The sequence below is a fragment of the Numida meleagris genome, chromosome 13 (genome assembly GCF_002078875.1).
Source record: "Numida meleagris isolate 19003 breed g44 Domestic line chromosome 13, NumMel1.0, whole genome shotgun sequence".
NCBI lineage: Eukaryota > Metazoa > Chordata > Aves > Galliformes > Numididae > Numida > Numida meleagris.
The window spans coordinates 3,234,745-3,261,436 of record NC_034421.1 but is presented as its reverse complement, the minus strand read 5'-3'; the positions used below and the strand labels follow the sequence as shown (position 1 = coordinate 3,261,436).

Genomic DNA, 26,692 nt, shown 5'->3' with positions numbered 1-26,692 from the left:
TGAGGTTAGAGGTGTGAGGGTATGGAACCTCAGTTCACTCCCTGCCACCGATGCAGAATGCAGGCAGTGTTAATGAAGCCCATTTTTGCAAGTTTTTGTATCCTTACTTAAATGCCTCAGGGCTGCTGGCGTGCTGAAATGTGCTCTGCACACACGTTGCTCATCACCATCAGGAGAAGCATTTCTCTGCTAGAAGTCACGTCTGCTATGGAGTGGCATTCATGGGAGAGAATGATACATTTTGGAATGGTGTTAGAAGCCTCTAGGCAGTGAAGCAGCGTTTGACTTTTGCTGCCTTTCACTATCGATGGAATTGAGATCTGTCAGAGCCTGACCTTTCAAAGTAGACGCAGGAGCAGCTTTTCTAGGAATGTATTTACTTGAGATCTTGAGCATCTCTTCTCTCCTTTTCTAGTACTGCTTTGACCATCCTTACGTGCTCCCTTTCTGTATGTTTTTCCTCAACAATCTTGTCAGTAAAATAGACAATTGCTGTGCCTCTTTGTTGGGGAGAAACGTCCAACTGTTGCAAGAACCATTTCCTAGCAAGTTCTTGTTGGAATTGCTTTTGATTTCTTGTTACTTGCTTAAGCTGCCTTCCAGGGATATTCTGATAGGAGTAGCACATTAGTTTCTGTGAAAGGAAGATATATTTGTTGGGTAGGAGGACATGGGGAAAATCCAGAATCTAATAAGTTATGCCCTGCTGACCAAGTTCATTTTTTCTGCTTCAAAGAAACAATCCTTCTCTTTTTGTGATGCCCAAGAAGCTGTTCAGCAGGGGCTCTTCAGAGAATGGCAGAAATTGTGTTATCTGCCTTTGAGAATGTGTTCAACATGACTCAAGAAATCAGTTGTTCATCAGTTACCTTGGGCAGGCGTTGGTGACGCTTTGCAGCTCTGTTACTAGCTGAGTTCAGAAGATGATGCTTTAACCTAGTTACGACTTTTTTAAACTCGATTTTACCAACGCGTTTGCAAATAACATTTGTCTCTGTGAGTTTGGTATTCCCGGAGTTAAAAGCTCCATGGCTTCAGGTGGTTTTCTGCAAATTCATCAGCCAAGGATGATGGCATCAAGCCTGCTTTGTGACAAGCCTTTCATTTAGGTCTGATGGTTTCCAGTGCAACTTTGCCAAAGACATCATCTCCCTTCTGGAGAGCTGGCCCACTTGTCAAGGTGACGGAGCACCTATCAGCTTGCCTGCCTGCCAGTAGCTGGCAGGGAGAGATGCAATTGGGACTTCATAATAACCGATATATTTGGAAGGCTGGTAGAGAGGAAGAGTGAAAAAGTACTCTGAAATATATACTTTTTCCAGTTGGGTAGGCATAGGTCTCTGAAAAATGTGTGCTCCTGTCTGTATGGCTTGCCTTTGCTGCTGAAGGTAAACGTGCCATTTCTCAAATTCAGCCTTTTGACTGTAGTTAGGTGCTTCAAATGGTTTCTTTTTATCCTTGTAAAATGTTTGTTGCCTATATCCTGTACTGTTCTGTTTAACCACAGGGTGTCTATGTGAGTATAATTTGGAGGCTACTGATTAAACCTGTAACTTTCATAGAATCATGGGATGGCTTAAGTTGGAAGGAACCTTTAAAGGTCATCTAGTTCCAATCCTCTACCATGGACAGAGTTGCCAGCCTCTAGGTAAGGCTGCCCAGGGTCCCATCCAGCCTGGCCTTGAGCCCTTCCAGGAATGGGGCATCCACAGCCTCTCTGGGCAACCTATTCCAGCACCTCACCACCCTCTGAGTAAAAAAACTTCCTCCTAACATTTAACCTAAATCTGCCTTCTTTTACTTCAAAGCCATTCCCCCTTGTCCTGTCACACACAGACAGTGTGAAAAGTCGGTCCCCCCACTGCTTGTAAGCTCCTTTCAAGTACTGGGTGGTCTCAGTGAGGTCTTTGCAGAGCTCTGCATCTCTCCTGCGCTGGGGACCCCAGGCCTGGACATAGTAGCCCAGATGGGGCCCCACAAGGGCAGAGCAGGAGGGGACTGTCAGCTCCCTTTCGCTGCTGGCCACCCCTCTTATGATGCAGCCTGGAATCAACTGTTTCTGGTTTGTTTTCATGATATGTGTTGGTTAAGCCTCTGTCAGAAGTGACTTTCCTGGGTAGTCTGCGTTTGTGGTGTTAGTAGTGAAATGTCAGACAAATCTGATAATATCAATGTTCAAAGATTTGCATTTCTGTGCATGAGATTGGTGATGTCTTTGGCGTAATCATCCACGTGTTTTCTGAGGAGCTGGTTAAGCTGATGTTTAACAGTATATATGAAAACCCTGCATGAAGTGAAGGACCTGACTGTGCAAACAAAGGGAGGCAGAGCTGAGGTGATTTGTGATCTTAATCTTCATCTGCTTGACTCCGGGGCATTTACCTATGCAAAGTTAATATTTTTCACAAGTTATTCTGTCCATATTTGCATAACCCTGTGCATTTGTGCTGCTTCATAAGGAAGAGAAAGACAAATTCCCTATGCTAAAGTGCCGCTCCAAAAAAGATTATGAGAGGAAAAAGGGCAAGGTGAGGGAGCTAGGAGGTGATCATCAGTGCCAAGAGCAAGGTAGAGATGAATAGGTATGAGTGCTGAGGTCAAGGAGGTGCTTTAAAAGTGGGTACTGTAGCTGGGGAAGAAGTGGCATGAAGGAGACATGAAGATGTGCAGGGGCTGTAAAATGTTTAATTGGCCCTTCAGAACTGATACATCAGAGGGACAGGTACTGAAGCTTTAAAACCCCTGTCCATCTGTGGGTGTTGCCGGGGAGGCTGTGATGCTTCTAGTATGAAGCTGGAACTTGGATCTGTTGCAGGGACTAAACCACTCCATGGATGTGATGAAATTACATCTGACAAGAGCCTTGCTGACCACCTCAGCTGAGGGATTTCACAGTCCAAGGAGCTGTCTCCTGCTCCTCTTTCTTGATGACTGGAAATCACTAAGTCTGTGTATGTGGTCTCCTGCATTTTCCATCCTTGCTGTGCTGGGGGAGAGACTTAAAAGACTTAGCTGAAATGAGAGGAAAATAACTACCATCTTCTCCTCCACAAACTGCTGTGTTGTTGGAGGCAGCTGGAGGGCCCAGCTTGTCCTGCTGCTGTGGAGGAGCTGCAGTTCCCTTCTGCCTGAATTGAGGGTTGTATCTGTTTGTACAGTAATGAACTGCTTTTGTTTCCTTCAGCAACGTGCTCCGCTGTCTGGAGCGTTTCCATTTACAGACAACCCTTGCCAAATTAATTTTATTTAATTATCTCCCAGAGTTAAGCTTGAATACATTTTGTGTTAAATTCACCGTTTCTCCCTCTTCTGAACGGAATGGACTTAATATCCTTGTTAAAATCTGATTAAAACTAAAATTGAGTTTTTTGAAGTCTGATTAGCCCATGAAATGGAATTTTTAAACCTAATTATGAATGGATTTGCATACATTTTTAGTGCCATTGAAAAGAAAGTTGAAATATATTTATTAATGGAATCCTCTTCTGCCGTCTCTTTGGGCCGTGACTGCTGCAGGAGGGTGAGGGAGGAGGAGGGAAGGTGAGAGCAAAACCCCTTCCTCTTCTGAAAGATAGCCTCCAGAATGAATTTGAGAGGGAGGCTGTGTGACTGTCTCATTCCTATTCCTCTCTGCTGTGCAGCCCAATTTAGGTAATTGATGGCCTTTCAGAGGGTAACTACACAGTTGAGCTGGCTTCATGTATTCTAAGCCCTTGTGCTTTTTGAGGGGAGTGTGCGTGGGACAGCAACATTTGTTTCAACCGTGATGCTTTTCCCCTTCTTTTCTGAAGTACCTGATACAAAATCAATGGGCAGCTCCCTACTCTCCTTTCTGAGAAACTGTGTGTTTGAACCTTCTATTTTAAGCCTGATTTAAAAAAAAAAACAAGATTGTCAGGCTCTATATGTGCACATGAGATTTGGGATTGTTTATGTACCTCCCTGGGTTTGAAACAAAGGTTTCTTTGTAGGATATATGCATCTCTCACTGCAGTAATTGTGCCCATTCCCTCAGGATTTTGTGTGTGGTTCTCTATGGGAAAAGGAATGCCAATGGGGAATGTATCTGCTTGTCTGAGCTCAGCTTCTGCAAGGAGGTGTAATGAGAAGCAAAATGCCCGTGCAGAGTGGTGCTGGTTTTGTGGAAGGCTCGCATTGCTGAAGCTTTCAGTGTTACTCACACTAGTCGAGAAGATCATCAACTTACACGAAAGGTGGAAATTGGAGGGGAGGGGCAATGGCATTTTTTTAGTCTTGATCACTTCTCCTCTTACCTGCGGTCATAGAGAGCTCTTTGCACTGCATCAATTATAAAATATTTAATATCATCTTCTCTTGGTCATGTGCTGTCTGCAGGATTTTTTGGGGGGGGCAAAAGTGATGGTAAATCTGGTAGAAAACGATGGTGTGACAGCTCCAGAAATCTTGGCCTCCTTGCATAACTCTGCAAATACTTTACCATGGGACTGGCTGTTCTGTAAGCGTTTGCAAAGTTACTTTTGAGCAGAGGGACTTTATTTCCATATGCCTTTGTTTTCATTTTAATCCTGTTTTTGCAGAGGTTGAGTATGAAATGTAGTGGAGGTATCAAGTTCTGTAAGAAAAGCCAAATTCTGGCACTGTTTCTTTGAGACGCTTCTGAAGTGGGGAGATGTGCGTGGGCAGCTGTGGCTCGCTAGAGGAAGGAGGATTGAGCTGTGGCTGGAGAACGCTTTCAGCTGGCGCAGGCTCAAGGTGTAAGCAAAAGTGGTTGAAGGACATGAAGAATTTTCTCAGTAAAGTAACAGGAAAACTTCAGAATTCAGCCGAGCGCAGGGAGAAAGAGGCTAACTATGGCAGCTCTGCACCAGTGATATTACACTGTTCTGTGGCTTAATGGCTGCTGCTTTCGTTTGTGTTTGTTCTTTTCTTCTACGTATAGAATCATAGAATGGCTTAGGTTGGAAGGACCTTAAAGATCATCGAGCTCTGACCCCCTAACATGGGCTGCTTGCCCTCACCTCTAGGGATGAGGCATCCACAACTTCTTTGGGCAACTTGTAGAACCCCTTTAGCATCAGATTTCTATAACTTATTGTATAAACAGATCTTCCACTTACAGTCATTGTAAATGCTTTGTATCTTCCCAAACAAGCTCAAGAGGAATGTGAGGAGTTAAGAATATCTGATAGACCTCTTCTGCAAGCATGGAGCTCTAGTCACACCAGCAAGGAGCGGAGCCTGGGAGCTGCAGATCCTGGAGGAGTTGGGAGGAGATCTTCAGTGGTGTAGACACTGAGAAGACTTCTAGACCAGTGGTTTTTAATTCTTCATTGTTATCTGGTTCTGCAAGCTCATTTACCAAAGGAAAAGCAACTGGCTGTGGTAGTCTTGTATGTTCTATTGCACAGCGTGATGAAATGAGATCTTGAAGATAAATGTAGATGCAAGGAAGGATGGAGAAGTGATGGGAAGCAGGAATGTTAAATTGTCTCTCTTTATGGAGAGAACAGGTAGCTCTCTTCTGTAAGTGTATTTTGGAAACTGTTTATCGTTTAATTTCATTAGTGCCTCCCCCAGTAGCTCCAGGCATTACAAGTGATTAAATCTTTACTGCTGTCATAAACCAAGATGATGTCAAGCTGTCTGTGACAGCAGCCCAGCTCTTATCTTAGTCCCAGTCACAGGAGCCTGTGGCAAAGACACAGGGAAACTGTAATAACTTGGCTGCCCTGGCCCATGTACTTGATGTGGGCAGCTGAGCTGAAGTACTGGTTTGCTGTGAGAATGAGCTGGCAGAAGGAGAAGAGTAATTGCTGAAATGCCGCTGTTTACATCTTTAATGCGACTACACTACAGCAGTTCCACTTTCTGTAAATGTGGATTTAAGTCTGCTTTTACTTCCTTCTGACATGAATTATTCATTATGTATGGATGGTGGTGATTGGGGTTTGGCTTTCACAAGCAGGTTTATTATATCCACTTAGCACTGACCGCTTTGGCATGCTGAAAGATTCAGTTACTTTCCCAGCATTTCTTCTCATGGTTATCAGTCTTCTCGGTGCTAAACCTTTTGGAGTATGTAATTCAACTCTATTTTTGGAACAAGGGCCTTGGGAGGGAAGGCAGTTGGTTTTGTGGGTGGGAAGTATAGTAAAGGCTCTTTTTACTTAAATCAGTGCTTATTTCCAGGGCTGAGGGCATGTGTTCTGTCATCACTGTATGTCAAAGGACTTGGATGTGAAGTGCTTTGTGTATGCAGCTTGGGAGGATTGGATGCTGAGGAAAGAAAGCAGAGTTTGAGATGAGGTGGGTTTGATGCACTCTGCCCTGTAGGGAGAGTAGGGCTGGTGAGACAATGATTTGTAAGCGGCACTGGGATTTGGTGCCATCTTTCTCTGACTTTGAGTTGTTCTTTTGTTTTAATGATTTGTGGAGTCCAGTTGGTACTGGGACCATGATGTTTCCATCTTGGTGCATCTCTTGTCTGTTAGTAGATGCATAGAGCTGATGTGTTGATGGGCTTCCATGAAACTTTTGGTCTGAGATGTTGTTTGTCCTTCACTTTGAATATTGAATTTTGCAGGAAAAAAAGAGAAAAATTCTGCATTTGTTTAAAGTTTGGAAAGCTTTTTTTTAGCTAAACAGTTCAAAGAGTGCATCTTGCTAATCAGAGGAATATTTTTGTGTCCCTCGGGTGGTCACACTGTTCTAATTGGAACTTGAGCTGCTTTGAAGTCCTCTTTAATCCTCCCTGAGCTGGGGGAAGGGTTGGAAGGCAGCACTGCGAATCTGAAATTTCTTCATTTACATGTGTCTGGGGACCTGTGCGATTCATTTTCCTGAACTTAAGCTTGCTTGCCAGCTCTTATGGACAGCTGGGTGAGGACTGTGCTTCATTGAGAGAGGAGGCCAGAGGTGGGTGGCAGGGGCTGCAGCCACCTGCTTTGAGGGGTTGCTAACACTGGTACCTGAGCCATGGGCTCTGAAGGGTAAAAGCTTGGTGGGAACTATTGGGAAGTGATGCAGTAGCTGAACACAGACTAGACTCAGCAAAAAGCTTGGATTTAAGCTTATGTCTCAGGATTAATTTATTAGTATTGCACTCATTAAATAGCATTGCACACTGATACTGAACCACTTTAAGTAATTTAAGAAACCCAAGCTTTAGGGTACAACTCTTGTAGTTGATGACTTTGCATGTCCTTTAAATGAACACAGGATTAAGACTTCCTATACTGGAGTTGAATGAGAGATTTCTTTTTCAGTGTCCTGAGTCAGATTGCTTAAACTTAGTGTCTTAAGCTCCAAAACTTAGGTTTCTCTTTGGTCTGACTTACTCACTAAGAATCTACTCTTATCCTTAAGTATATTATGCACATGATGTATCCATCCTGAATAGAGTCTCAGTGGTAGCTGATGCCCTTTGGGCTGTCTTAATACAAATTACTTGCTGCTACTGGCAATGCAAGCACCTTCCTTAGGTGCTTTCTACTTTATTTGTTCCACTATAGTTTTCTTTTTTCCATGGTAAATGTAATAATTTATCAACTTTGTGTTTGCTGTTCTTTGGTAACTTTTTTTAGCATCCTGTGCTTGCTGAAACCAGGCTGTTTCACTTTCTGCTCCTGCTAGCTGTGAGATGTCTGCTGTGAAAAGCTTTGAAATAATCCTTGATTGAGGTTCGGGTAGTTTTTAATTAATCAAAGCAACAGACTTAACCTCAATTTTCTGTTTAGAAAAGTAATACTCCAGCTGAGCATCTTATCAGTATGCTCTTCGTTCTTTCTAAAACTGTCATCACAACTTCACCTGTGACTAATGTTATTGGATTATACTTTAAAAAAAAAAGGAATAGTTAAAGTAACTTTTATTGTAGCTTAAAGCTGCAATTTAAAGTACCCATTCCTGCTGTGATATGGAAGAGGTATGTGATTGTAATCAGCTATAAATAAAAATAAAACATGAGATGTCAAATCCCACTTTATCTTAAATATAGCTGAAAACATGGCCTAGACTCTTGCAAGGACTTGAAGGTAGACAATAATTTCGTCTTGCTCAGTGTGAGAGATTTTATGTTACTGCTGGCAGATATTTGCAGTGATAAGAGTCTGGGAAAGTATTATGAGCAGTGAAGATGCTCAAAACAATACAAGAACTTAGATAAATCAGTATCCTGCTAGGGTTATCTCAGAGAAATGTCAAAAGAACAAGACCATCAATTCAGTGAACTCTGTTAAAATAGTTAAATAAACGTTTGTTGTCAGTACCCAGTCCTAGTGGCGGTATTTAACTTCTTTTGCTATCATAGATAAGCCCTGGTTATCTTTAAAAATGATGTCTTTGTTTGTAATTTCTGTATGGGTGGAAGTTAGGCCAGAGGGCTGCGTTTGATGCATGTTTTTTTCTTTCCTCCTTGAAAAGAAGCTGATGTTTGTTGGTAGTCCAAGGATCTACAAATGTCTTTGAAATAATGTAGCCTACTAGAGCTAGCAGAGGTTCAAAGAAATGATGATCATTTCCAACGCAATCAGTTTATTTCCATTCCAACTTAATTTGAACGTTGTCAAGTTTTCTAGCAGAGATTCTTCCATTGTAACCAGCCATCCCAGCTGGCCTTCAGCTTAGTGGGAGTGCAAGTTTCTGAGCTAGCTCATATCTGTTGACTTGAAGTTTAGAAAGAGAGACTTCTGTCCAACCACTTGGAAGCTTCATTTATTCATTTCATTTTGGCTTCTAGGGCACCTTCTCAGCCTCATGTGATCCCAGTGGTTGGCCTGGAATCTTTCTGAGGGTTTCTAATGAGCCTCAGTTGAATGTTCTCTCTGAAATATATCACATCTTTCTATTATCATCGTGTTTCAGTCTCCAGCTTTCAGATATTTATTTCTTATGGCTATTTACAATTATTCAAATATCTTATAAATCCTAGGATACATTTGTGATAAGAATAAATAATAGATATTCTGTTCCAGTTCTTTGGATTAGCTTGACATTATTCCCACCTTGCTGAAGCTTTATTTTTTCCCCCCCAACAAATGGTTCCTACTGTCCTCTGTTGCTCCAACTCCACTGATCAATGGAAGCAATAGGAAAAACTACCTTGGATATGGCTCCGTGAAATAAGCTACTTTGTATATTTCTGAAGTGTTTTCCTTCTCAGTTATTTTTTTCTCAAATTAAGTTTGTGAAGGATAAAAGATTTAACATGGCTTTTGCTTCGGCAGTAAAGGAAGAAAGTGTTGCATTATTAAATGTGTTTACAGTTTGGGTTTGAAACCTTAGGGGGAACAGGTACAAAATGACACACAGCAAAATTTACCTTTCGGCATCGCCATTAATATGTAACTATATTCAGTAAGTTAAATTGCAAATTGAGAAAAAATTATTTACTTAATTTGTAAAGATCATGCTGATACCTGCCCTAGTATGTGAGCAGCAGCAGCCACTTTCAAAATGATTATAAGAGATTTTTCAACTTCTGCACTATTGCTCATAAGTACCTAAAACGTGCTTTAGAAGTTTAATGTTTTGTTTTTACTCTTTGATTTCTAATTTGTATTCATTTTTTGGGGGGGAAAAATGGAGCAAAAAGAACTGTTATCCATGGAAGTCAGCTGAGTCTTGAACAGTACAAAGCTGTGATTGGTTGTGAATGAATCCATGTAAACTTAAGGATCTCCCTCTTTAATGTAGGGCACTGTTTTTTAATTTAGAAGAGATTGTGTAGTGATAAAATGGGATCAACCAGAAGAGTGGGGTGGAGTGTATGGTACTGGACAGTGCTCTCTGACTTGGAGAAGGGTGATGCTGCTGTTCTGGGAATTTGCTGTTGATAGAGGGATTTCTCTCTCCTCTTCCCAAACAATAGTTTGAAAGAACTTCAAAGACAGTGGCTCGTATAGATGTGTAAGTACAATAGGCCTATTGTGCTTCCTTGATAACCAACAAAAGGAAGAAGGGAAAACCTTGAGAACTGTTTATTTTCTTATACTGGAAGAACATAGGATACAGAATATTTAATAGCTTTACATATATGCTCCATTTCTTGAATGTACATGAAATGGCTTATTCTTGGCTTTGTAAACAGTTTCATTTTATGCAACTGTGTTAAAGATTAATTAAAATTCTTTTGTGTTGCGGCATGATTGAAGTGTGGGCTATTGTCCCTTTTTCTTCCTCTGGGATAAGACATAGCAGTGCATGCTGCAGGGAGGAATTGATTTCATCTCCGTCGTAATACCAGGAAGATTGGTTTTATCCTCTTTGTTGTTTTGACTTGAAGAGTCGAGACCAGGACATGACAAAATAGGCTTTGATTGGTTTGTAAATGTCAAGCAGAAGTAAAAGCTTTACAATCTATGTAGTTTTTACTCATTACTTATTCTACAAATCATTAGCTTCTATGTGAAACCCCGAAGAATGACAGCTGAATCAAGTGGGGAGCAAAACATGTTTTGTTCCAGTCATAGCAAGTGGTCAACTTCGTGCTGTGAGGTGAAACAGCAGAGCAATTACAGGACAGCCCTGTGGGTTAGCACCACTGCACATGGAGCTTGGGTGGGGATCTGCTTGCTCTTAGTAAGAGCTCAGTGTTTAACTTATTTGTCTAGTTAACTCTGTGTTTTTTCTCATGATTTTTTTTCTATTTAAAGCATAGGTTACTTTTGGATCTGAATGCAGGCTGATGTTAGCAGAAGTTTTTGAGAGAAAACAAAACTATTCATCCACTCCCCGAAAACAAAGCGGAGCTGTGGTGCTGGTCTCCTGCATCAGAGGCAGCCTGGGCTTCTCAGTGTTTGGGAGCCACATCACAGTTATGTCTCACACGTGAGCCCCCCTTGCTTTGCCCACGTGGCTGATGGTGCCTGGCTCAGGCTGTATCACTGCAAGCTCGGTGACAGCTCGAGAATATGTTTTGATGAGAAGAGAGCTGAGCTGGTTAACAGCTCCATGCTGAAAGGTGTAATTTCAGCAAGCTGATTCAGAACGTCAGTGGCAGAAAATGAACCGGGCAAAACCAGTGACTCCTGCTGCAGTGGTGGCAGGCAATTAAACTTACCCTGCTGCTCTTCCCCAATTGCACCCAGAGAAGTGAAGCCTGGAAGACTACAGCGATGATTTGGGTGAGCTGGATCCCATTTGGAAAGACAGCTTCCCATGAGCTTTAGCACACTTAATCAAACTCTATAAAATTGCTTCTGTTTCATCGTGACCTCTCTTAAACCCATAAATTGCATTTCACGTGATGCAGCCTGCAATCTTCTGAGCCAAGATTTAGACAAACAAAAAGACAAAAAAAAAGTAATAATTATCTTAATTCCCAATTCAATGGGTTTGAAACTACTGTGTATAGTATTCTTCTCCTTGAGATCCATTACAGCCCTTCACATAGCTACATCCATTATTATGCAATGTGTGTGCTAACCAAATTTCAGTGATATGTTCTGTGCTTCCTATTAGAGCAGTGGTAGGGATTAGAAGAGTCTGGGATGCTAATGACAGCCAAATGATAAGGTATTTACTTTTTTTCCCCCTAAGTATTTCTGAAGTAGAAATGAAACTTGTAAGATTAGTATTTGTGATGTTGTATCTAAGTGTATTAACTGGAATCCAAGATAGTTTTCTCCCATTTTTTCCTTTTTGAAGCTATGTCTTGATTAGATTAATTACTAATTTTTCAGTTGTTTCAAAAGAAACATCAATTAATTGTCTTTGGAATCATCAAGGCACTTAAACACTTAAAATGCTGCTTTACAAAGGAGTTGTTCTTCTGCTTCAAGTGCTTAATGGGGACATCTGCTTTGGTAAGAAGCAATTGAATTTGTTGACTCTTCTGCACACAAAAATGATGTTCCCTTCTAAGTGAAGGGAACTTGCTTTCCATTTACTCTCCAGATTTTCTCCATGTGCTTTGCTGTTGACATAAAAGTACTAAGCACGCAGTTTTTTGGTGGGGGAACAATATAAGATGTATCCTGCTCTTGCTTTTTTTTTTTGACACTTCTTAGCACCTTAATTCAAATGAACAGAGAAATGATTGCTCTCCAATGTATTTTTAATCAGTGTTACAGCAAACTAAATGTATCCTAATTACCTGGGAAACTTTGAGATTTCAATTATTTTGTGAACAATGTGTATAGCGGATTCCTGACTGTATGGTTGAGGATAATATAGCTAGCAATAGGAAGAGAGAAGACAGGCATGAAAACAGCAACAAATGGATGCAGCTGCCTGGAGTGCAGCTGGAGGGGGCTTTTTGGCTGTTGTGGCTTGGGTGTTGTGAAACTTCACTCTCAGAACTTCCAGGTGTGGACACCAGGTTTTAGTGGCAATGTTTTCCTTCAGTCTAACGAAGAGAAGCCCAGGTCTGCTACTGTGAAGGTGAGAGGTGCAAAGGGGAGGGAGGAACACTGAGCAACTCTTCTCATACTACTTTGGGTTAGTTCGACCAAATGAGGGACTCATGCAAACCTGTGTGTCCTATGTCCATGCTGAATTTGGAACTAGAGAAGTGTTTCAAGAGACTTCCAAAAATAGGTAAAGGAGTAAGATGTATCTTGTTAATTCTTTAGTTGCAAACAAACTTAAGTTAAAAACCAGAGAAGAACTTGATCCCCCAAAAGGAATTGTCCAAGTGCTAGTTTTTCTATTTAGTTCTCCTTCTTTCTTGTACCTTCATAGTTAAATGTTAATGCCAGGTATCCAGCTGCAATCAAATCTATTCATTTGCTGTGCATTTTGGAACACTTTATAGGAGCAATAAGAGGTTGACATTCTAATAAATTATAAATTAAAATATAATCACATTATTACTTTTTAAAACATTTTCATCTGCTTTCTGAGTTGTGGTTTAATGTTACTTCAACAGCTAATTCTGAGTGCATAACTGTCAGTTCATCATGGAATGGTAATAGGTCCTTAACTAAGACAGCTCAGCAGAGCTTTCTAGCAAGTGTCTATAAAATGCTGATGGTGTGCATTACTAAAAATATTGCAGAAGCCATTTTCCATGTTTAAAAGTTAGAAAGTACAGCAATGGGGGCTTGAAACAGAGCAAAAAGAAAAAGCTTGTTTCCAAATTAGTCTGAAATGTTCACATTTGTTTGGTTTTTGCTTAAAAGTTATTGTCAGAGGAAATATAGTGCCAGGCTGAGGTGGTGGGACGGAGGAGGAGTTCTGGCTTCCCAGGAGGATGGAAGCGGAGCCAGTGGTTAATCTACACTCGTGGTTTGAAAACCACTTTTTGTCATTTCTTCTCAGTGTTATCTTCATAATTACGCAGCACAATGTTCACTTCTATTAACGTGCTGCTCCTGAATCCTGCCATTCTGTGTGTGTGGTTTCATACAGGATTGTGCACGGCTGATGCCAACCAGGCATGTTTTGGTGGTTGTGTGGGCTCCACCGTTGCACTGAGGGCACACAGGGCAGTGCATAAAGAAGCAACTTTTCACAAAGTGTGTCTGGATGTATTTATGTGAAGGCTGAGTTTCAGACTTCCCTTGAGTAGTGGTAGTGATGCAAGTAATGTTGGTAAGCACTGCTGCCAGATTTCTTACAGCAGACTGCTTGGCTTTTTAGTCCAAAGTAAGATACTAGTTGTTTCATAGGGAAGGGATGGAGCTTTAACAAAAATTATTCACAGCTAGCCCATCAGTCACACTCTCAAGGCCAGAATGTGTTAGGTGTGCAAGGATGCAGGTGCATCGTGATGGAGCATTATTATCTGAAATAACTGTTGTGAAATAAGAGAGCTGTTCACAGGGCTGGGTGGTATTTGTGGTGCTTTGGGAGGTTGACCAGTTGTCTTCAGATTGAAAGCCTGTCTGATTTAATTGTGCCATTCCTCTTCGTGGAACTGACTAAATTTGGCTTTTGCTGAATTGTGCTTTGGTCAGGATGGGAAGAAGACCTCGGAAAGAGGCTTTGAAACCTCCCAGTAAAGGTGTTTGGTAACAGAGTGCACAACGGATGTCTTTGTTCCTGAGCATGCAACAAGATTTAGTTTTACAGAAACCTACTCTTTAGAGGAGATTAATGCCCATTGACTTTTTTAATTATATCCATACCACTCCACTTTTTTTTTTGAAGTCTGTAATGCCAGGAAAACATCCTCCAGAAATAAGTATAAGCCTAAAGCTGCCAATTGCTGAAACTCGGATTGGGAGCTGATTGTTGATTTGAATTGCCTAGCAGATGAGGATGATTTTTTTTAATTGGAAATCTGTCAGTAGCTATCATTACTAGAAATCTGTGGCTTTGATAATACCATCTCATTTTACTATTGGATTAATTTCAGTTCTCTGAGTCCTAATACATGATGGTATGCATTTCTGAGCACATGAGAATAGAACCAAGACAAACATACTTTTCTGACCATTTAAAAATCTGTTCAATTATTTCATTGATGCAGGGACCAAACACTTGTGCTGGGAGGAGGCACTCAATGCACTGAAAAAGAGATGCCTGATGTTATCTGCCAGATAAATCTGCTATATTTGGGTGAAGTTTGAGAGGCTTAGAATTATACTTTTCAGAGCCTGGTTGACTTGGCATTAAACTCTACAAAGATTGTCTGTGTTGAAATCAGTGTGTCTGCTTACAGCTGCTTCTTTAGCAGACTAAATGTGCCCAGTTCATTTCTTTCTGGTTGATGTTTTTGTTTTTAAGTGTCTGACTTTAGCAGGTGAAAGAGGACACCGTGAAAAAGGAAACATAATTTATATTTATATTTTTTCCTCATTAATACCTACACAATTGCATTTATCCTTACCACATCTCTAGCTTTTCTGGTTAGAAACTGTGATGGAAAGAGAACAGCTACTTCCTTTATTTAAGGGAAAAAATTTGAGTCAGATCTGCTTCTTGCAGATAGGAGGTAATGAACCCAGGCTGAAATCAGATTGTTGCTGTATAAGCTTTCCTTGTAAGGTATGAATGTTTTCTTTGATAACCTACTTTAGAGAGCTTTGTTGTGTTTTTTTTTCTGGTTCTACAGTTTTAAAGTTGGTTTATGGGTTCAAATGAACACAGGTGAGATGCTGGGAGTTGGATGGCGATTACAGCATACACTAGTGGCTTTAATTGAGCCAGCTTTGATATGTGTTGGAAAGGATGCAACCCTGTGTTATCCTAAGGGACTGCAGCAGGTTTGGCTGGTGACATTTCTTTATCTCCTTTTTGTAGGGCTTTACATTTCATTCATGATCATAAGTCTTAAAACCAGTGATTTGTTAAGTGTCTATTTTGTTTTAATTGTGTAGGACACCTGATGATCTCTCCAGGCAAATTGTGGCCTTGCAGCAAAGGGAGCTTGTGCTGAAAGAGCAGAACTCTACCATCACAAACAGGTAAGTGATTCCTGTTGTGGATGTTGGGTAGCAAGATGCTGCCATATTAAAGCATGTGGAAGGAAAATAAAAACTTCAGACTGTGAGGATGGCTCTTCAGATTTCCCTGCTGCTCTGAAGAGCTTTCCATGCTATTGTTCTTTCCCATGTTGATGAAGAGTTTTTTTTCCTTATGTAAATACTTGCAGTATGGAAAAGACTAAATGTGGGAGGATGCAGTGAAGAGTTTATCCAGCTTTATTTCATAAGCTGAAGTGTCTGTAAGGGGGGATAAGCAGCTTTCCCAGACCACCACATCTGGAAAGAGAATGTCACAAATATGGGCAAAGCAAAGATCCTGGGGTAAGAGGGCAGTAAGAGCTCTGAGGACTGTAATTTGCCTGCTTAGGGAACTGGCTTGTTTAGATGGTGTTGGATGAGCACGCTCATAGTTCTGGTGGCAAAATGCTGCTAGACTGTGGAAGGAGCAGTTGGTTTATAGAGCGGGATGTGTATGTGAAACTAGAGGATGCCTGAGCCTTTGCCCTGACGTGGGAGTGAAAATCTCCTGGAGGAAAATGAATTCGTCTGCCAGAGCTGTACTTTCCAGACTGCACTGGTTACACACAGCGTTTCTTAGCACGATTCCATAATGTGCCTGAAAGTGCTCCTCACCCTCAGCGCATGTGTTCTTGCTTCCCTGATGTCTCTTCCTGTTTAAAAGCAATACCTCCATCTTTCAAGATGGTTCTTGGGCTGTTTGCATTGCCAAGGTGTTAGCTGCCTCATCTAAGCAGCAGAAGCATGGCCAATTTCCACCTTCGGTGTGAATGTGTTAAATATAAAGCAAATATTGTGTTATCGAGCTCCGGGCCAGTGCTTTTATTTGTCTTGGGCTGCATTTGCTTATGTGTCTTCTGAGGTATGTGGTAGATTTTGGTTCGAGATGATCATATTATGGTCTCTGCCTTGCTAATGGTGGGCAGAATTCAAGCTGGGTGTTAAAAGCTTTATGTGTGCTGCTGCTATTAACAGAAGTGTTTAGTCAGTTGTGAAATTGTTAGCCAACTGTAAACTCCCATGAGTGCAGCTAGCCAAATTATGTTTTTGCAAAGAATTTTAAGGATGACAAAAACCATCACTAATACTAGAGGAAAAAGAAAAGGCACTTCATGTATTAAAAGTGCATCAAGCAAATCTCCCAAACCCATAACCGATCAAATAAAAGAACACTGGTAATGTTTGAGTTGTTGTTTTTCCTCCCCCCACCTTCCCCACAGTCTGCTACTCACAGCCTGTCAGAGCAGTGCTTTTTCTAAATTTATTAATGGCCAAAGGGAATCATCTGTTGCAGGAGCAGCCTTTTGGTAGTGTCTCTTCGTGCTGGATGTAATCGTGCCAATTTAGTTTAAAAATAAAAACATGATTAAGATTACTTTTTGATTTCAAGTGAAATGAGCTGTAAAGCTGCTTAAATTAAAATTGTAGCATTTTCTTGATGAAACGCTCTGTGTGTCATTTCCAAAACTAACAATTTCAGCTTTCTTCTGTCACATACCTTATTCTGTCTTAAAGTGTAGGCAATAAGATACAGTTTTTAAAACCTTTCATTACAGATGATTTGAAAGTTCCCAAGAGAAGATCTTCAGTCTCTGGAAATAAAACCTTGTTAAGGAAGCAAATCTAATTTTCTCTTGAATGACATCCAGATTCTGCTGATGGTTTTCTTTTATTTGTTTCATAATTGTGTGCGGAGTGGACTGTGTATTACAGTAACTTAATGTGTGACCATGACTCCCTCTAGTGATTGAGCCCAGCAGTTATTCGGCTTTGTTTTCTCATCTATAACTTTAGCCCTGAGTTGATACGTGTTCTGTCTTCAGTACTGATGGTTCTGTATTTCATTTATAAATAGGTGGTGGTTATTTGTGTACAGAGCTATGTGCAAAAGGAATTTTGCCATCATATTAAGCTTTGATTAAATTTCTCCATTAAAATTAATGATTTGGTAGCTACTTAAGGAAACATCATCAGAAGGTGGCGTCTGAGTTTATTTCTGACATTAAAGCAGAGAATCAAAGATAGAGGTAACCCAGAACTTGCTGCCATGCAAAGTTCAATGTTCAGTAGAAGAGATTTGAGCGATGGACTGTCCGTGATAGTTCAGTCTGCCTTTTTCTCCTTAGAGCACTCGCACTGGGCAAGGATGGGATGTCCGGGGCACTCCTGGTCAGCAGGCTCTCTTGCTGATCATTTAACCCTTTTTCCCAAATAGCAGAAATTAAGGCTGTGTGCAGTGAGTGGTATTTCTGGTCATCAGGGAGCTCTGGGGCACAGGCAGAGGAAGGCCCGGGACGGTTCTTTACAAGCTGAGCATTTATTCTGTCTTTACACTGTGGTTGTCTGTCTTCGTTTTAATTGCTAGCGATAGTATCTTGCCTACGTTTCTTAGTGAGTGTGGTGGGCACTTGCTGGGTTCTATTTGTGTCACAGCCTGGTGAGAAGTCCTCAGTTTCTATTTGATAAAAGGAGATGTTTGATAGTGAGACAGGTGTTCATTGCTAATGTGGCCAAATATGAGCGGGACGTGACCTCAGAAAGCAAGGCAGGCTTGGAGAAGGTGGCACAAGGGATCAGACCGCTATGTAAGGTTCCCCTCTATTCCTATAGAACTGGAGACAGATGTGTAGCTCAGCTGCTTCGTGGTGTGCTTCAGGTGATCTAGAGTGAAGGGTTATGGCGTATAGTCATCCTGGTAGTGCTGTTTCCTGCAGGGCATATGGCTTTATTAAACAAGCTGAACTTCACAATTGCTGATGGATTGCTAGCGGTCTCTCATTGTTCGTGTGCAGTGCTGACACTGGGCTGATAAGGTATTGTGGAGAATGCAAGAAAACTTGAAGTCAGTGCCTCAAACAGAATGAAGGGCACCTGAAGAAAGAGAGAAGCGCTAGATCTTTGATCCTGATGTTGGGATCTTAGGGCTGATAGTTTATTCCTGTCACCTAGTGTCAGAAAGCCAGCCGTGAGTTTTGACAGATAGTTTTATATGTGAAAAGGAATATTTAGAATGTGTTTGAAATGATATTTTCCTTCTCCAAGCGCTCACAGAGTTCTCTTAAGAGAGATGGTTGTTTACACCTTTATTCTTATAAATCACGTAAAGCTGACTTACCCAAACAACCTGCTGTGTGCGTTATCGCCTACAAATGGAATAAAAACCCAAACCATCGAAGGCTAGGGAATGGAGATCGCAAACTGAACAGAAAATGTTTTTAAGAGAGGCAGCAGGGACTTTTTTTTTTCTCCAAGCAAAAAAGACAATGAGTGAGTAATAATAAGATTGGAGCCATCCGTCTCCGTGAGCGCTGTTAGCGCAGAAGTGTGCTGTAAATCCATTGCCCATCTCCTTTCCTTGGCTGTCCCAAGGAGCGTCAGTCACAAATACAGATGGAGCCTGCCAGCCTTTTCTCCCCTAATCTTCTAGAAAGTTGGGCAGAAGTTTAATTACAGTGAAATGTCTTTTATCTGACAGCGAGAGAAGCGCTGGCTTTTTGATGGGCTTTATGAGTTATTTTGTGATCAAAAGAAGCACTTAACATCTAATATAGGACAAGGTAGGGATTTTTTTTCTGCAACTATATGGCACACTGCACCTTGATTTATATGTGGAGATGTATGTGTATCTAATACCAGACAAATGTTTATTCGTAATGCTTCAGGGTGATATTAACTGCTGGCAGGTTCTGCATTCATTAGAGGAACATTATGAAGAAATGACTAGTGGGTATTGCTCTTTCTTCTCCTCAAAGTGAGTCTTTCATGCATTTTTTTTTATACTGGAAAGTAGTTGATGGCGTCCCACTGAGTGACATATCTTTTCAAATAAACATATTCAAGCAGTAAGCTTACAGGCAACATCTGGCTATTCACGGTGATAATTTAGTAGATATAAAGCTTCTCTGATTCTCTTCCCTTGTACGATAGTTAGTCTTTAGCAGAAAAAGGGAAGACGAAATAATTTAGTCAAGACATTGATTCTTGCTTCCAGTTCTAAAAATGTGGGACTTTGCCCAGCCCTTTGCTGTTCACGGTTGTGCCATTTTTAGCCCAATTTCCTGAGCAAGTGAGGCAGTGTGGCTTATTACTGTGCTTTGTGTGTGTGTACATGTATGAGACCTTCTGTGCCTGCCCTACTCTTCTGAAATGGCTGGTTGTCTTCTGTCAAGTCTGGGAGGTGGTATGGATCCCCAGAATAATAAATCTCATTAAGCTTAATCAAAACAGCTATCCAGCTACAGCAGGGGCAGCTTTTTGCTGCAGTGTGAGGCTATCCCCTGTTAGGTGTCAGGGCCCTGCAAGCAAAAAACTTGTTGGTGTGGGAAATGGAAGTCTATTGGAGTGGATATTCACCATTGGAGGGAGATGTCTGTAGGAAACAGGGCAGCTTTAGTTCTGGAACTCGAGGAATCGCTCTCTTGTTCTGTGTAAAAGAAATTCTGTAGAGCCTAAAGAGCAGTCTCCAGGGAACAGATGTAGCTATAATTTTACCATCTTTTCAGCCTGGAGCTCTGTGGAGAATGTGTTGTGCAAACCTGGTAGACACAGTAGTATTTGGTTTCTTGCTTTCAATTTGACTGTGCTTCTTAAAGACCGGAACATTCAAGGAGGGTCTGTGCAATGCATCTCTTCAGTGCTCTGGTTGCTTTTAATGATGAAAACATTGCAAAAGCTATTTAACTCTGTTCTTTTTTTTCTTCTTGTTCCAGGGTTGTGATTGACTGTTGGTGTTCATGCTAGCATCCCTGTTGTTTGTGCATCTTTCTATTACTAGAATAAGCTTTTATTTGTCAGCGCTCCTCTGGAGATGCTGATTAAACATTCCCTCGGGTGTCCAGGTAGCAACTCATGTTATTGACCAGAAGAATGTCTAAAATAAACAGTTAATGTGATAGGCAAACTTGAATCCTGTAGGTCTTGCGAACTGCTGTGAAGTAGGGTCTGTTCAGATACTCTGCAAAATACTGTTACATCTGAAAAATCTCTTCTTGGCTGGGATGTCTCAGTTGGTTGATTGTATCTGCATGTAAAAATTTGTTCAGCCCTGTTGCTGATTGCTTGTTTAACAATTTCTTGTCCGGATCATGTCAGCACCACCGCATGATGTCTTCAGAGTGCTATTATTGAGAGCTTTGTTATGTATTTTCATTGTAATATTGTTTGTGCCTGTGCACATGTGAACGTGTGGAGCACGGCATTGCGTGGTAAGTGGAGGACATTCTGTACTCACTGCTGGGGGAGGGAGGGGGGTGTTCTAGTTACAAATATATTTCCGAATATCAAAGTTTTATCGCTTGTACAAGGGACCTGCTGTTGGAAAAGTTCAATCAAAATAAAAAACGAACTGCCTTGTCTTTTTTAGCTGTGTAAGGCAAAAAGAAAAACCCCAAACTTGTCATAAATTAGTCAGCCCCCCTCCCCACCAAAAAGCAGCTTTCTTTCGCTGCTCTGGAAGTTAAATGACTAATGTGCATAATTTATTTGAGCATCTGTGCTAAAAACTTGCATACCAAGTTTTAGTTCAATGTGATCAACAATGGCGAAAATTAGGATTTATCATGGAAATGCTGACGGATGTGAACATGTGTAGGCTAAACCGGTGCCTGACAAACCTTCTTATTGTGCGATGCTAATGGTGAAACGCGGGGTTTTTTTTTTTCCTGCCGTAATTGCATTCCCCCCCCCCCTCTGTCTGCTTAATTTTCCCCTTTTCAAATGTGGCGAGTTTAGCTGCGCTTCCTATTTGGATTCCTGTTTTTCTGGAGTCTGCATTTATCCTCCTGAGCGGTGCCGCAGTAGCGAGCATGGAACGGAAGGTGGTGCCGGCACTTTGCACTGCTCGCGGCCTCCCCTCCTCCCGCTCCTCCTGCGCAGCCAGGCTGCTGTCACCAGCCTTATAAATTCTGGAGCCAATTAGCTAAAAAACGTTGCAAGTGGAAAGGGAAGAAAGCAAAAGCTGCGGGATGGCTCGATGTGAATGTGTCTGTCTCAGAAGCTCTTCCCCGGAGAGCTCAGATGGGACCTCGCACCGCAGCTTGGGGCACCCAGCGCTCCCGAGGCGTCTGCTTAACGAGGGAGTAGTTGGTTTGGAGGAGTTGAGCACAGGGGAAGGTGAGGCTGCTTAGGAAGCTGTGCGAATGGTGTAAGGCCTGCTGCGAGGCAGTGCAGGGATCCCCGAGGGCTGCTTGGGCCTGGGCAGGGCACTGCTCTGCTTTCTCCACCTTTCTCCAGAGGCCTCCTGTTGAAGCCAGTTTCTTGATTTTTTTTTTTTCTTTATTTGTGTGTGTGATTCCGAAAGTCAGGCTGGTTGCTTAATTCTTCCATGGCAGTGCAGAGGGGAAATGTATGTCAGAACAGTGGTGGTGGCAGTGGGGCAGCAGTGCTGTGCTGCTCTGAAGGAGTTCTGTGAGTTGCTCAGTGCAGTCATTTTGCAGGAAGATGTCACTCCCTGAGATAGGAGATGGGGTGGAGTGGGAAAGGCAGGTCCTCGTATCCAAGCCCATGCCAGCAGCTGGTGTTCTGTATTCCCAGTTTTCATTTGGCTCTTTTTCCTGCTTCTCCCTCTGATTCGTTCAGAAGACTACTTTTTTTATTCATTTTCTTCCTTTTGAGATTCCCCCATAGGAATAGGGGGGGAAAAAGGCTTCTTAAAGCAATCAGTGCAGTCTCTGGGAGAGAAAAAGGGAGGGAAAAACAATAAACACACTTCTGGTGTTGCTAACCAAGGTGGATCCCTTGTTCTGTCCTGGTTCCTTCTCTGTATATTTTTAACCAAAGGTTGGCATCTGAGTCAGTTACAGTTTCAGTGGTGACTTGAGGTATTTTTAATGCTTGGCTGTACCACAAGGACCTGGTCTGACATCTGGAAAGGGCCCTTTGGGGCCGTGTGGTTGGTCAGAAGTCTTTAAAAACTGGGCTTATTAAGAGTTCAGAATGTTGTTCTAGCAACATGTAATTTCCTTTCTGTCATATTTTATGTATGTACTTTTTTGCACATTTTCAATATTTAAAACAATGTTCACATATTCATAAGTTGTAAAATATGTTCTCACTGTTAAGATGTGGAAATTAGTTTTAAAAAAAAAACAAACAACAACAACAAAACCTCCAACTTTCCTTTTATCCAAGCAATAGAAATCCAATTCTTGTGGGTGAAATAACCACTGAAGAGGCTTTCTGTTTCTCAGCCAGAAAAAGCTTTTGAAATATTTATGGAAATAAACCAAAATGCGTCCCTTTCTGGCTGTGCAAATAAGGGATTATCAGATCTAGTGTATGACATTTGCAATACATAGAGTCCAAAATATATGGTATTAATATAGTGCATGTTTTTTAAAAAAGTGATATTTTTGTGTTGTTTTTGAAATGAGACTACTGACAAAGTGTTGCATATCCATGGGTTAGACAAATGCAAGAAATGCCTCCTTTCCTGTTGCTTGAGGTGGAGGTAAACATTGTCATGGAGGCAGTGCATTAACTGATTGTTGGGAACCAAGTGTATTGTTTGCTTATGATGATGCATCTTTATCTACTAAAAGAGCAAGACCGCAGTCACTCCTCGTGTAACTGGGAGCGTGGAGCAGTGCTGCTTGCGTCCCCTTCACTTGAAAGAGTCTGAATCCTGTGCCATCAAGGGTATAATTACAACACAAGCTGTCTGGCTGCATTACTCTCCCAATTTATTGAGTGAACTTGCTCGTCTGGGTCCTATGCCTTGGTTTTTCATTCTGTAAGTCTTGTACTGGTGTAAGAATTGGAGCTGGTTGAAATCAGAGTGCATTTTCATCATTCAGAGAAGAATCAGCAAAGCGAGGTTTGTAGGGAGAAGTAATACCTTTCATTAGACCAACTGATAAGATTAGAAGAAAGACGTGTGTTTGGGCACATGGCCAATGCTCGGATCTGATACAGGCGCAGCAGCCTTCAAGCTGAGTGTGCGTTGAGAACAATTGCTCTGAGTTTAACTTGATTAGGCAATTTGAGAGAGGAGGCAGTGGGCATGTGTTGGATGGAGGGGATGTCAGAAGAGGTGAAAAAGCTGTTAGCATCTGTGAGAAACACTCTCTCTAAGTTGTTCTGATGCATGACCAGGTATATATACTTTAATAACACAAATGATTAATAGTATGAACTTCCTCCGTGCAGAAGGAGCTTAGAAGCAGATATAGTGTCTGTGTTTTTGCTGGAGGCATGTACCAATAAATGCTGTGATTCACTGACTCAGCACTAATATGTCCAACTTGCAATTAAGGGGCTAGAGCTTCAATTTTATATTAACCAAAAATATTATTTTCTATACTGTCAATAAAATCGTTTTATCATATTGTTTGACTTATCTCCCTTGGGCAGTCAGCTGCAGCAGCAAGTCTGAACCTGCTATTACAATGAATGTTGAATGGGTTTAGCTTCATTTGTCCAAATGTGTTCTGGGATAAAACATGTTTCTTGGGATGCAATATTTCTGGTACTTGTGGGTACTTCGGGCTGTGCTGATGCTGAGAGAGTCCAGCTATTGATACCTGCTGGGATGGGATGTTGGTTTTTGTGGCAAAATCTGTTTGTCAGTTTTGAATAACTGCTTGGACTTAATAGGACAGGACCAGGTGGCTTGTTTCTTTTATTAAATAGGGCACTACATATAAATATATAAGTATGTTTTAAAGTGTACCTGCTGGTTACCAGCACCTTTATGTAGTATGGTGGTAAGTCTTTAACTGGCCTATTTTACACTAACATAGTTGCTTCTAGCAGTACTTTTGTTCTTCTTCCCCAGCCCCCCCACAGTGATATCCAAAAGGAAAAAAATGCTGATAATAAGAACTGTGATTGTAACAAAAAAGCAGTAGTGAGATAACCAGGGGCAAAGTGTTGCCTAAAAAATTCTTGATGTTTTTAAGCTAATTACATTTTATATTGCCAGTGACCTTTTGGAAACCTTTCATTTGCGTGGATCACAGATGCCTCCAAAGAAAATGCCTCTGTATAAAGAGAAAATGCATTTCAGTCATCTCCTCAGACCAGAACACAGTTCTACTGTGTAGAATGTGTTGCTTTCTAAAAGAATTTTAGAGAGTGTCTGTTCTGAATGGCTGGAGAGCTTTCTCTGGGAGAATAGGAACACCTAGACTATGTCATCTTACAGGGTTTCTTCTTGAAGGTGGGAGTTCTGTGTATAAACAGTGGCATGGGGACATTTTTGAACTTACAGAACAAGTACTCATTAATATTTTAAGTCAGAGAAAAACTTGAAATTCATGCCAGCTCCCTTGGGAAATTTGTGGCTCGGTGGCAAACTTGTGAATGAGAAAATGTGAGCCTTGTTTCAAGTGTTCCTCTAAGTATAAAGCTGATAGTTCTTGCAAGATTTTAATTTGGATTTTTTTCCTTTGTCTTAAGATAACTCACTGCTTCCCTAAATTAATGCAGCAGTTCTTGAACGGAATATAGGAGAGAGAGGGTGAAGCTTCACTTGTTTTTCTTTCTTCAGTCCTTGGAGACTGTTGTCCGGCTCTTGAATGAGAAATGAATGAGAGAGAGAATAGGAGCAGCTCTCATGGATGCTGTAGCTGTCATTGAGGCTGGCAGAAGTTACAGCGTCCTTCTCCTTGTAAACCCAGCAGTCCTGGTCAGACATCATCAGACTTCATTGGTTTTGATGTTTTAAAAATAAAGTGAGTGGCTTTGATTGACATCTTTTGTTAATGTGTACAGAGCTCAAATAAGTTCCTTGTGTCTGTAAAGAACTGGATCAAGTCAAGGAGTCAGTGCAGGTGCTACTGCATTTGATCAGTCAGGCTACTTTTTTTCCACAGTACTTGTTAAGTTCCTTCTCTAGCTTTGTTGCTTAGAAGAGGGATAAGAGCAGCATTGTCTCTGTTGCAAGATGTTAACCTATGTTCTAGGAAAGTGCCCTGTTTAGAATAGTACTTTGGGGCTCATGGATTTGAATCCCAAAATGAGGTGTTTTTTATTAACCGTGCTGCCAAATACAAAAATTCATCATAGCAGAGACAACTAGGAAAGTAGAGCTGGCTGTATCCAGTCCGCTTCCTTTTGTTTAGTTCAGGCATGAATCTTTCTAACTAGCCACCCAGATCACCACCTGTCTAGAAAAAGGTGTGCTTTATTATTTAAGAGGGAAGAACTGGAGACTTCATAAAACCCATGACACTCCTCTGACTTTTTCTGATATAGAAGCCATTTATGTATGCTCATTCAGGGATTTATGGAACCATGTACTCCTGGCTGTGTCAGGAGAGGCTTACATGCAGGTCAGGTGGGGTGCAGGAGACTTGAGAGAGCAATAGGAGTAGGGCAGGGCAGACAAAACAGGACTTCCAAAACCATTTCTTTTTTTTTTAGGAGGAGGCTGATGCTTGAGTGGCTGCATATTTATACCTGGCCCAGAATAGGTCCTCTCAGAAACAGCACAGATAGCAGTTTATCAGGCTTCAGAGTGTGCAAGGGTATGGGTTGCTGCTTAAGGTGTCTGATGTGGTGCTTCATTGAAGCATTGCACCTGTGTAAGTGAAACAGGACCAGGATGGGATTGGAGCTGAGAGGCCAGTGTTAAGACTGGGCTGTAGAGGTGTTCAAAACTCAGCGTACCTTTGGAAGCAGCTGAAGCACAAATCTTGTGTGGCACTGAGCGATCTGACCTGGCTTGTGGAGGTGATAATGAACAAGGCTTCTGCTAGAACTTATTAAAACCTGTCTGTGTTGCTGGTTGTGCAGGGCTTTCCTGAAAATGTTATTGCTATCATTGGCAGCTCCTAAAACATTTTTGCATTTGTACCCCCAAAGAGACTCTTCAAATGTTGTCATTCGCTTCATGTTAATGAAGCAGATGCATTTTTTTGTTTCCATCAGCTCCATGTCCCATTGATGAAACAGCATCCCATTAAGAAAACTGTGGGAGTCCTCCAAAGTGGCAGAAGAACCCAGCAGTGTTTTATGGCTGTGGAACAGATGACTGTGTGTGATGCCCTACCATAGGTTTCTGCACACTTTGTGCCTGTGGGATTGGCAGAGGATAGGAACAGTCAGAATAGTTTCGGTTTTGCACCTTGACAAGAATCTGTCACAACAACCTAGGTTTTACATCAGCGTGAATTTACTGTTTTGCCTCACGTGCTGTGATGGCAGATAACGTGAATGAGAGAGTAGGTAAGGGAGGATGAAATACAGGGCAGTCTGAAAATCATCTTCTAACTCCATCTTCTGCAGAAAAGGGGTGGAGTGCGAAGGGAAGAGAGAAAGCACGTCACTACAGCAAAACCAGCCCCAGCTGAGCAAAGCCTTGTATGAGAGATGAGTAAATC

General features: G+C 41.5%; 1 protein-coding gene across 9 annotated transcripts in view; it reads left to right on the top strand.

The window, feature by feature from the left end:
* The window catches only part of MAD1L1 (MAD1 mitotic arrest deficient like 1), a 380,749-nt gene that overhangs the window by 20,957 nt on the left and 333,100 nt on the right, over window positions 1-26,692 (top strand). For 8 of the 9 annotated variants that reach the window (XM_021412108.1, XM_021412106.1, XM_021412112.1 and 5 more), the window contains exon 10: window positions 15,246-15,332. In XM_021412108.1, coding sequence (XP_021267783.1) covers window positions 15,246-15,332 — 87 coding nt within the window. Of the gene's footprint in view, window positions 1-6,147; window positions 6,289-15,245; window positions 15,333-26,692 lie in introns of those variants that run through there. The other variant, XM_021412115.1, reaches the window with a different exon arrangement.